General features: G+C 42.7%; 1 protein-coding gene across 1 annotated transcript in view; it reads right to left on the bottom strand.

The window, feature by feature from the left end:
* The window catches only part of LONP2 (lon peptidase 2, peroxisomal), a 102,654-nt gene that overhangs the window by 5,255 nt on the left and 84,760 nt on the right, over positions 1-12,639 (bottom strand). Inside the window, exon 12 of the mRNA XM_019456016.2 lies at positions 9,011-9,153. Coding sequence (XP_019311561.1) covers positions 9,011-9,153 — 143 coding nt within the window. The remainder of the gene's footprint in view (positions 1-9,010; positions 9,154-12,639) is intronic.

Genomic DNA, 12,639 nt, shown 5'->3' with positions numbered 1-12,639 from the left:
TCAAAATCATGTGAGGCATTCACGAAAGCTATTGGGCACTTATATTTAGTGGTAAGCCGTATAGCATTATTTTAAAAGTTTGTTTCATATTTACAAATTTAATTCTAATTAACTTCATATTTGATAAGTTAGAGAGATTTGGAAGTCCAAACTATAGTATTAGTTGAGCCGATACTGTGTACTGGGTTTCACTTCTCTCCGCTTTGCATTTGTGTAAACCTGTTCTAGATTTACTTGAGGAGAAAGACAAAAAGATCAATATGCAAAAGATCAGTGTTATTTAAAAAAAGTTTAACGTTTGTTTATTTTTGAGAGACTGAGACAGAGCACGAGCAGGGGAGGGGAAGAGAGAGAGGGAGACACAGAATCTGAAGCAGGCTCCAGGCTCCGAGCTGTCAGCACAGAGCCCGATGTGGGACTCAAACCCACAAACCAGGAGATCATGACCTGAGCTGAAGGTGGACGCTTAACTGACTGAGCCACCCACGCGCCCCAAGATCAGTGCTATTTAAGAAAAATGTAGAAGCAACTATTTAGAAAAGTGTTCACAAGGCTTGCTTTCTTTCTAATACAAACCACTTCTCTATACCTTCATGAAATCTACCTTGGGTGGGAATTTGCCCATGGTTCCTGTCTTACCACATGGCTCTTTTCTAGAGCAGAGTGAACTTATCCTAGAGAATTATCCTCAGTGCACTGAATCATGTGTTAATTTAACAGAAAAAGCCATCTGGCAGAATTCTGTTAGCCATAACAAGAACCATCCCTTTCTTACAGTTCAATCCTCAAAACTCATTTGTCAGAATAATACCAAAAATGTCCCCAAAGGGTCAGGAGTAAGGTGCTTGTTGATTACTATGTCACTTTGAGAAACCAAGCCAGTTTTCCAATACCCTCCATCTGCTGGGAGGCCTGGTACTTGGGGTTGAGGAACTGATGCATTGCTAATTGAAAGCATGGGGGGCAGGTAAGTACAGAAGGCCAAACCAGAATCACACAGGCCCACAAGCACTGTATTCTGACTTGATGGTAAGTGTTCTCATGTTAACCTGAAGATGGGAAAATGACAAATCTGTGACTTAACAAAACACAGGCGGGAGAACTGACGGGCTTGATTACCAGCAAACCTAGCACCTCTGTGATTTAAAGCTAATAGCAGTTATCGAAGAGGTAAAGAATCTTTAATTCTTAGACTTGGAATCATACTTTTTTTTTTTTTTTTAAAGATTTTATTTTTTAAGTACTCTTTACACCCAACACTGGGCTCGAACAACCCCGAGATCAAAAATTGCATGCTCTACCAACTGAACCAGGCAGGAGCACCTGGAGTCACACTTTTTGAGGGCATGTGTTCTGAAACTGTAACAATCAAGCATCAGGTTTCTATTTTTCCCTCAGAGATGATGGGAGTGCAAGTAAATGTGAATGTAAGACACGTGCTCCTTTTCTGCTCCTTTTATTAACCCCTTCTTACACAACAATTTGTTTTCATTTTTTTAATTAAGAACATTTTTTAAATGTTTATTTTTGAGACAGAGAGAGAGCGAGAGAGCACATGCGCGAGAGCAGGGGAGAAGCAGAGGGAGAAGGAGACACAGAATCCAAAGCAGGCCCCAGGCTCTGAGCTGTCAGCAAAGAACCCTACATGGGGCTCCAACCGTGAAGTCATGACCTGAACCGAAGTCAGACGCTTAACCAACTGAGCCACCCAGGCACCCCAATAATTTGTATTTCACAGCACTCCTTAAAAAGTGAATTGATATGGGGGCGCCTGGGTGGCTCAGTCGGTTAAGCATCCAACTTAGGCTCAGGTTAACAATCTGGCTTGAGTTTGGGCCCCGCACTGGGCTCTGTGCTGGCAGCTTGGAGCCTGGAGCCTGCTTCGAGTTCTGTGTCTCCCTCTCCCTCTGCCTCTCCCCCATTCACGCTCTCTCTCTCTCTCCCTCAAAAACAAACATTAAAAAAAAAAAGTGATTTGACACAATAATTTCAAAACTATGTTTATCAGTACTTTTCTATTACTTTCTAACTCCATTAGTAGTCTGTGGAATCATCAGTTATATTAGCCAAGACGAGCCTCTGCTTGAAGTGGAGAATGCTTCCCCCCCCCCCAGATGTCAAAGTGGAACACGAGCATCTCAAGTTCACTTCTGTCATTCAATTTCCCACCTGTATATTTTTGTGCTTCCATTATCCTGATCTGTTAACTACATCTTGTTCAACAAAAATGATCAATTTCTTCTGTAATAATTGTGCAATCATGTAAATCAATCATCTAAATATGCAGATTGAAGAAGTATTGAAAATATTTAATGAAAAACCTAATGAATGGTTGCAGTCTTAACAGCTCAATGGACAGGAGTGTTTAAGGAGCACTTGAGTACTAATCATGGCCAATTTCCCACTGTTAATCCCCCTTGATTAACCAGAAAGAGTGATAATTGATTGAAACAGTAAATATGTACAATTCTTTGTGACTGTTCCAAGCCCAGATAAACGCTCACAGCTTTATTACCTTATTTACTACTGCAGCCTCATGAGAGGGATCAAGAGTTTTACATTCATTCAACAGTGCTTTACAGAGCATCCTGAGCTAGGCTCCATTACAGACTGAAGGGGCAGGATATCAAAGTGAATACCTCTTAGAACTGACAGACTACTTGAGGACATTAGATGAAGGCACAATTCTACTCCAGCACCGAGAGAGGATGACAGAAGACCTAGCGAGTGCTTTCATCTACAGAGCCTTGAAGAGGCAGGAATCCCTGTCTGGGAGCTGGGACAAGGTTATGGAAGAGGCTGAGCAGAGTCTTAAAATATGAGTAAGAGTTTGCTGGGCAGAGAAGGGCCAGGAAGCTATCATAACAGAGAGGCCAACAGGTGTCAACGACTGGATAATTCCAGGGGCCTCCTTTCCAGGGGCAAACTCAGTACCACACTGAATGCACAACCCGAGCCCCCAGAGGGTGGTGGTCCACGTGCAGGATGGTTAAGCAGTGACACACTGTCGACTGGTTTCTCTCAGAACTCAGAGAGCGTTTCTGCTCCCGCAGGGCCGTCACCGCAGCAGCTACCCATCTGCCAACTTCTTTAAAGTCTTTGTATTGAGATCCTAAGCCTGCAGTTCATGAATATTTGATTTTTCTCCTTGTAAATTGGTTTCCGTTGCGTTTACAAAAGGGAAGGTCAGATCCCGTTTGCTTTGGAGAGTGGCTGGGGTCCATGACTGTCCGCTCTCAAAGCCATGTTAAATAGCCCCCGTCTGGCCTGATGCCACACTGCAGAGAGCTGGCTGCTTTCAGAGCCCGTCAGTATAGCCTTTTCTCGGCATAACCCATCCGTGGTGGGCGCTGGGCCAGGCCGCGTGTGCAGCATTGGTGCTGTAGTAAACAGCATGTTTAAATGTTGTGGAACCGAGAAGTAATTTACCACCGCGATTCTTTTGGGCATTTCATTAGTGTTTACACTCTGCCCATTTCTAGCACCTGATTTTGTCTGTTTGAAAGATAAGCTGATGGAATCTCCTGGAATTCACCTTTGGATGCATTCTATTCAAGATGTTTTAAAAAATCTGCATGTCTATCTTCTTTCCTTTAATATTATTTTTTAAATGACCTTCAGATACGGACTTTTTGTACACCACTGCAGGAAGCCAATACTGAGGCTTTAATACAAAATATGAACAGAGTCAGTAATATTCAGATATCTAACACAATCTCAGGACTAGCAGGATGGACAGAACGTAGACACTTAAGGCACAGATGACTAGTTTTCTGAGGCTGAAAATTAAATTTACCATAAAGACTAGAGCTTACCTGTTCTTCTGTGTCACTACATTTACAATCTGAGAGTTTAAGACTGTCACCCCCCAGAGATATTTAGTCAACTGCAAGACTGGCCAGGTAGGATATGTACCCAGTGATGTGGAGGCCTCTCCTGCTTTCACTGGGGTGCAAATGAAAATTGTAGGATTCTCATTCCCTGTCCCGTCCCTAGGGTATTCATGTAACCAGTAAGAGTAATTACAACTGAGCTGTTATTAATGGCAATCTCCTAACTGACCAGATTAAATAAGATTAAATAGCTGTGATTTGATTCTGTACCTCGATGTGGCCCAGCCCGTGCTTCTGAGGAAGGACTCTAAAGTAGCGTGCCCCGTGTCAGCACAATGGCATGCAGGCCGCCTAGGCTGCTGCCGACACCTGCACCCATGCCTGCTCCTTCGCACCTTTTCTTCCAGTGCAGGGAGATCTTTCCTTTCCTTTTTAAAAGTGCGTTTAATTGAACTTGTTTCTCTAGGAAATTTCCTTGTATTGGAAAAGGTGACTATGATACTGTCCCTAAGTTTGAAATCTAGACTAAGTTCCCAGAACTCATTTTCCCACCTGTGTAGGGAATTCTAAAGGAATGTTAACTGTTAGTTAAAATGTGCCATCTTACTTTCTCCCTCACTGTTCGTTTCTTAGGTTGGTCACACCTTTGGTAGTAACATATTTTTGCAGATTCTCTTTGATGAGAGTAAGTAGTTAGGGGCGGTATAAGACTATTAATTGCAGGTATAAAATCAGGACTACAAAAACAGTAAAAACAACCTTCTTTTTAAAATATATGTGTTTTTTTGGTGATTGGGGATGGTCCTGTTAGTTTTTACAGAGTGCAGTGGTTGCAGGAACTAGCATTGTTTTTTTTAGCATGTACCAGGCACTATGTGGGTGTTTTATATACATTACCTCACCAAATTCTAAAATCCACCCAAACACATACATACAATTACCCCCTGTGTCAGATGAACACATCACACTCGGGGAGGCTGGGCTCATCACCAGGTGAGGGACAGGCCTCCCTGCTCCTCTCAGACCTTCTTCCTCCTTCCTTCTCCTAAACCCCTGTTTACTGCAGCTGGCTTTCCCACATTCATTCCCTTCTCCCCATTTTCTGCTTTCAAACACTATTCTCCTTCCTCACCACCCCGCATCCTGCCATCATCTATGTCGTGCTAGCATCCACCTCTGGCTATCACCTACGGTGTCCTCAGAAAACAGCTGATGCTCTTCTGCTTCCTGGATTCTGTGTTCTCTGAACACCTCCCCAGTTCCAACAACGGTTTCCTCACTGTAACTCAGCCACTCTCCTCTGGGCCCTTATCACTAACAGATACCACACCACCTCTGAAATCTGAATTTTAACCCTGCCATCCCTGATCGTTTTCTTCTCCTTCTAGTTCGCTTGTCCTCGAGACCATTGCTTCTGCCACCTTCACATCATACACTTGCTCTGTCCTAGCTTCAGTTCTCTCCTTGTGTGACAAATGAACCTGTGTTCCAACATTATAACCATTTTCTTGTGAGGGACTCACTATTTGTGCCCCTTTCCTCATTACCCCCACAAAGGGATCCTCATCACACACATGCCATTTCCTGCCCTTCACTCTCGGTCCCACCCCCAGCTCACCTTCCCAAAGACTCTGTACCTGCTAACCCTCTAGCAACATCCATCCTACTCTCTCTACGGGATCGCTGTTATCAGCAAACAGGGCTCCATTTGGAAACATTCTTCTTGTGGCCTCCACACTCCCTTTGAGCCACCTCATTTCTCTGCAATCATTCACAGCTTCTGAAAAGAGTTGCCCACACACTAATCCACTTTCCTGTCACCTCCCACTCTTTGTCCAACACACTCCCAAATCGACCATGCCCACCACTCCCTGTGGACCGCCTCTTTCGAGGTCATGGACTTCCATGTCAAAGCTAATACACAAACAGCAAACACATTTGGATGTCCCCTCCTTCATGAGGGTTTGTTTGTTTGCCATGCTCCTTTGTTTTCATGGCAGCATAAAACCTATTTCCCTCTTACCTGCCTGTTACTTCCAAACTTTTCTTTCCCCCCAGGGCTCCTCTTCTTCTCCATGACCCTAACTGTTGGCATCTTTAGGGCCTGCCCCGAGGCTACTTGCTTTTTTCTAGGTACACTTTTCCCTCTGGTGACCTCAACATTTCTGGGACTTTAAATATCCTCTCTTTTCTGACAGTTCTTTAATTTATACCTCCACCTTAGACCTCTCCTCTGAGGGACAGGCCTGCATGTCCACACGTCGCCTTTCCTGTGCCTCGGACATTTCACACTTAACATGTTCACAACGGAGCACCAGCCCTTGCCCTCCATGCCTGTCTTTCCCGCCTCAGTAGATGGCACCACCATCCGAAGATCCTGTTGCTCCCACCTGATGACTGTTTCCTTTGTTCCCTGTCCATCATCCACCAGCAAGCCCGAGTCTACCTATAAAATGAGCCTCCAATGGTGCTGGAGCAGTGGCCCTGACGTCAGTCCTGCCTGTGTGCCTTCCTTACAGCACCACCCTCACCCTGGAATTATGTGTTAACCTGTTCATTTTTGCTATGAAAGTATCATGAAAGGAGAGACTGAATCCTGCCTGTTCACTACCGTATTTGCCAGCAGCGCCTTAATGACTATTCACTGAACGAATGAAACTCTAGAAGAAAATGACAGACCCTAGACTTTTATCTTTATGGAAAACATAGGCATTTAAACCAAAAAAGGTGCCTTATAACACTGTGGGATCACCTCTACACATACTCCAACATTCTTAGTGTAATGTCTCTGCAGACTTTTTACCTGGGAGTGCATGAAGAGCGACAAAGACTGGCCACTGTGAATCCCCTGTGAGAACCAAGGCCTGCCCAGGTGCTGGTGCTCCATCTCTCTCACGTGAGAGACAGATCACACCTCTGGAGTCAGGCCTGAACCAAATCTCAGTTCTGGCAAAAGATGTGTCTTCTTGCAAGTTATTTAAACACTCTAAGCCTGTTTCCTCATCTGTTCTTGGAAAGAGGCCATAACTGAGGATTCAAAGATGTCTTACTTGTGAGAGGGTCTTCTGTGGTGCCTGATACCTAACAGATATACACAAAAAGTAGCCAAGAAACCCATCCCAACCTCTCCCATTCCAAAACACAGCACTACATTTGGTAAGAATATAAACAAAAATCTGACGTAGAGCAGATGGCGTTTTTTTTTGGAACTGCCATACTTCAAGCCATTCTCTTTTAGCAGAGAAGGGCAGGAATTAGCTTGGTCTGACACAGTATTGAAGAAGAGCAGAAAGAATACTAGACTTGCCATCAGCTGGTCGGAGTCTGAATACTGACTTTGCCATTTGTACCTTATGGATTTAATCTCATTTGATCTCTTCAGACTTCTTCCCTGGTGTAAAATGGAAGACTCCCAGCACAGTCATGGCCCTCAGGGACAACAAAGAGATGTTTCATAAATCTTAATCTTGGAGATGCAAAAGCTCAGGCAAGGCTGATTAAGAAGTTTGGAGCTGAAGGTCATCAGACCACTAGAAGCAGACAGAAACCCCAGGCTACAGGGTGAAGTCTCTCAAGTGTGGAAAAGATGAACGAAATGTCCCAAACTCCCAAGTACCAGACCTACCATTCTAAGATGCTATTTATAAAGGCAAAATGGCCACTGGACTCTACCTTTCAGATTCATGTGGTGAAAGTGCTCAGATGCCCAAGGGGAAATAAAATGAGTTTCTCTAGAGCTGCTGAACAGTATTTGTGACATTTCTCATTTCTGTTCTTTTCCTCTTTTTTTTGGTCAAAGCTCCAAGAATGTCAACAATGCTTCCAAACCTAATAGCAGAAATGGCCAGGAGAGAAGGGTATATGCAACAGAAACACATATTGATATTTTGTTTTTATCTGTTGCTCTAGTTTAAATTCCCAAAGGACTGCTGGAACGTACTGTTCCAGAAAGCTTAGAGAAAAAAGCCCACTGGAAATGCAGGAGTCAGAACCTGTTTGCATCTTTACTCTCAAGGCAACTGCATTCTCTCAGAACAGAAAAGCAGGTTTTGTTCACTTTCTCCACCAAAGAAAGTTTTGCTCCATTTCTTAAAACATTTCAAAATTTAAATCCATGATAACTGAAGAATTCAAATACCCAATTTGCCTCTGATTCAACTGTTCAAGACCAGATTTACTGTTGAGAGTACAAATTTCTATTCTTGTAACAGAGTTTTACAGAGAGGCTCATTAGCTTTAATGCAGCTCAGAGTTTAAACAGATAAACAAGATGGGTTTGGGGACTATTTTTCCTTTCCTCAGTTTTAAGACTTGAGGAAAACCTTATCTACTCGTGATTTTAAAAATCAGATGAAGAGATTATCTTCTGCATAATTTATCAGATTTATTCTCCTGAAAATCTTGTTTTTCCTTAAACTGAAAGGAGGAGGTGATGGTAAAGCTTCTGAAGAAAGATGCTATGTTCAGTAGTATAATAAAATTCTTTTCTAGTAACTGACCCATAAATTAAGCTCACATAAGAATCCTCTGAAATGTATTAAAATCCCTCAGTAGGCATAGATTCAATACCTCTCCATCCAGCTGCCTCAACTCAGTCTTAGGGCTCAGGCCTTTCTGACTGGACACTCCGCTGTGAGGGACAGTTAGGAAGAAAGATGGAAATAGGGCTCGTGGCTCTGACCTAAAAGAAACTTAAAACTTATTAACAATGAAATGACAGATATTTGAAAGATACCATCTGGGTCTGGACAAAGATACCATCTGGGTCTGAAGCTAACGTTAGGCTCATGTTTTCAGATATTCTGTACTAGTCTGTTTGCCTACCTTTGTCTCCCAAGCCTTTGATAGCACACACAAAAAAATCCTTAATTAGGAATTAATAGGAATATAGAATTTCTAAGGAGGAAAGTCAGACACTGTTCATAAAATGGAACTAGAGGGCAGAGAATGAGCTCAGATCGAGTTTCCAGAAGAGCATATGGACAAGGTCCCTGGCTCTCTAAAAAAGCCTTATTATCACATAAAGCACTAAAATTCACTACCATAGAGAAAATAAGTTTCCAATCTGTGGACAAAATTCAGCCTCCCAAACCACCCGGTTCTACCTCTCTCCCAATCCATGAAGCAACTATCAGAATAAATTGGTGGGTATCAACAAAGGAAATGAGAATGATCACCTCCATTTCATACATTGGGGGCCCAAGGATGTCTTTCAGAGCATGGAAATCAATCAAAATCGGCATTTCGGGTGGTAGGGCTAAGTCCGTAGTGTCATTGATAGATTCAGGTTTTGCATCTTCTAAGATGTGTTCTTTACAACCTAAGAGAGAAAAATGTATTTAGAAATTCTCAGAGATTGGCAGCTTTGCAAATTCATTAGCAGTATGTATCAAACAGAAGCAAAGTAGACTTTAACAGATCAGTCACCTTTATGTATTTATTCAGGCACAAAAATTCACCTTGTGATCTGTAGAACTCAGGCAGAGAATCAGTCTTTCAAGAGCCCCTTGAAGGTGATGTAATGTGCTGTCTTGTTCATTTATTCAAACCTGTTTGTCCTCTACCCCTCGCACTCCATGTAAGCTCCAGGAGGGCACAACCCCGCCTGTCTTCTTTTTAACCATTATATTCTTAAGCCAGGAACAATGCCTGGCTCTGTTCAACTTTAGAAAACAAACACTGAAAGGCCAAATGCAATAGATTATTTTGTATAATTTCGTTAGATCAATGGGACACAAAGTTTCCAATTCCCTCTTCAGAGGAGTTCCATCAGGTGTCCCATTTCCTGATAGGCAGCATGAACTTGGAAATGACAGATCCCAGTATAAGCAATGCTTCTTTTTGTAAACACATAGTTCAACTCCAAGATTATCATTTTCCAATAAAACAAACATCATGGCAGTGCTAGGGTAAGAAAATATGAAGTCTGGTCTGAAATCCCTATAATGAAGGACTATTTCCTTTACCTGCCTAAGAGCCTTGGTTGCTAACAACTTGTCAGAGTACAGACTCATTTTGGTGTGAGCCTAGACAAACAAGGAGCAAGAGCCAACTGACCTATCAGACCACTTTCTACTGGTCTCTGTAATTCCAGTTTGAGGGAAGAAAAATGTTACTTAAGTCTGTAGCCAGAAACCTAAAATGAATAGATGTTTAAAAAATGTATGAGGGGCGCCTGGGTAGATCAGTTGGTTAAGTGTCCAACTTCGGCTCAGGTCATGATCTCACAGCTCTGGAGTTTGAACCCCGCATTGGGCTTGCTGCTGTCAGTGTGGAGCCGGCTTTGGATCCTCTGTCCACTCGCCTCTCTGCCCCTCCCAGCCGGCACTCTCTCCCTCTCTCTCAAAAATAAATAAAACATTAAAAAAGTGTATATAATATTTGACTGTATTCATCCTCATTTCTAGTTTTGCTTTTCTTTTAGCTTTGCCATACATAATTCTTCCAGTTCTTGTACTATCTCATGAAATGTTTTAAGGCATCTTTCTGGAAATGATTACTGTATGTAGTAACACACAACAAACAGTCATTATAAAGTCACCACTGTCTATTTTATTTTTGTTATGATTCTTCCACTCTCATATCTCATGAAGTTAAAAGAACTGTCTCCTTTCCTTCCAAAAGTGATTCCTGAGTATGTTTAACAATATTAGACCCTAATTTTAGACTCTAATGATAACTGGAGACATCCTAGGATGTTCCTAAATGAGTCCCGTGCAGAACAACCTTGCTATGACCTTCACGGTGAATGGCTCTCTCGGTCTGCTCTTCTGCAGGGCCCTACGAGGGCTCCTCTTCAAGACTGAGTCACGAGAGATACAGGACAGAAAGCAGACAAGAGCTCAGCTTTTCTGCCACTTGCTGGCTGTCAGACCGTAGGCCCAGCATTAAACCTTGAGCTACCTATCTCTACAGAATTTAGGAGAAAATCCTCTGTAGATCACAAAGTGAAGTGCACGTGTTGTACCTTACACCAAGTCTGGAGTTACATCTATTCTTATAGTCATTTCTTCATAATGTCATTTCATCTTTCAAAGTTTGGATTCTAGGAAGTCTTCCCTGGTCTTCACAACTTCTCACAGCACTTTTCTGTCTCACTAACTGCAGTGATCACTGGGTTACTCAGCAGCTTGTGGAAATGGGAGGTTTTCTGCCTGCTGCTCCGTGTGCAGCCTGTCTGAGCAGTATCAGTGACGAGGGCGGGAAGGTACTCCAATGGCCAGATGAGCTCCATTAGATCTCAAAGCAGCACAGAAAGCAGGTGTTGCTGCTTAAAATTAATGCACAGAAAGAAAAGCATCACCTGTGTAAGGTTACTGCTGTACCCTAAAAATGAAGGGTTCTGAAACTTCAGCCGACACACAGAAAGAGGCTGCGAGGCCCTCTTGCCTGGTGTGCCGCTGGATGGGCTTTCCTGAGATCTAATTACTGCTGCCAGCCTGGAATTCACGATCACAAGAGGAAGTCATACTGGATGGGTGAAAGCCAATCCACAATTACGTAACCAATGCTTCAGGACATCCAATCCCTTTCCAAGTGGGGTAGTGAACTCAGGGCTTGGAGCATGGAGGGAGTGGCGATGGGGAGAGATATTTCTAACACAACTAGGCCTCGTAAGATAAAAGATGACAATTTATTTCAGGCTTTAGGAACAGCAACTGTGTTATGAAGCATTCAATACACTTAGAACTAATCTGTGCTTGAAAATGCTCCACCATTAGAACGCAAGCCTAGAGAACTAAAACTCAAACCAAAAAGATGGTACTGGCTAATCAGGAATGATAGGCCAGCACTGGATTTTAAGAGTCATCCACTAGGATCTACATGTACTGCAAAGTGAGAGTAAGGAACTACTGAAAATTCAGAGAACTCACACTTCTATTCCTCATTAAAACAAACAGGCAAAACATCATCTCAACAAAGACGCCATTGAAGGCATGAAGCCTGGGTTATAGATGAAAGCCCTGTGTCCTATGCATGAGCTTTCAAGCACTCAGCTCTAGTGTCATGTCCCCTTCCCTGCTCCCGCCAGGGGGATTAGTACCAAGAGAAGACTGTGGCAGGGTCCCAACAGTTCACTACCAGCCTTGCCCCAAGCAAGGTGGGCTTTTTAAGGCAAGGCAAACAGCAACAATAAAAAAAAGTTTAACCTCTGTTGCGTGCCCTGTCCCATGAGCGCTTCCTAACAAATGGCCAACAGTCACATGAAAGAGGACGGTTTCGCCAAGCAGCAAAGAAATGTAAATTATAAAAGCAAGATACCATTTGCTGGCTACCAAATTAAACTAATGAGCACAGAAGTTTAAAAAATGACAAAGATCAGTGTTAAAGAAAGTGAAGAGGTCTTCCCAAACACCGAGCTTATGGAAATATAAAAAGTGATTCAATCTTTCAGAAAAGCCATTTATCAATACACTGAAAGCCTCCCAGACATCCCTACTCTCAGACCTAGTGGTCCAATTTTGCAGAAACCTATCCTTAAGGTCATAATCAGAGGTGCAGACAAGTGTTGTGTAGGCAACAGTTTAGACAACAAACCTACCTGTGGCAGCACTGGCTATAATTAGATCCAATATAAATACTCAAATTGGGAACATGGTTAAGTAAACTGTGGAACATCTATCCAATAAAATACTATACAGTCATTAAAATTGTATCCCAAGTGTTTTTAAGTAACATGAGAAAATTGTTTTGAAACAATGTCAATTTGAGGAAAGAGGAGGGTATCCACTTTCACAAGGCACAATTTTTTACCAATGTAACATAATATAAATATACCTGTCAGGCTCTGTGCTGACAGTTCAGA

This window comes from Panthera pardus, unplaced genomic scaffold (genome assembly GCF_024362965.1).
Source record: "Panthera pardus isolate Hobbes unplaced genomic scaffold, ASM2436296v1 HiC_scaffold_18, whole genome shotgun sequence".
In the NCBI taxonomy this organism is placed as follows: Eukaryota; Metazoa; Chordata; class Mammalia; order Carnivora; family Felidae; genus Panthera; species Panthera pardus.
The sequence above is the reverse complement of the archived record's forward strand: the minus strand, read 5'-3'. Positions and strand labels throughout refer to the sequence as shown.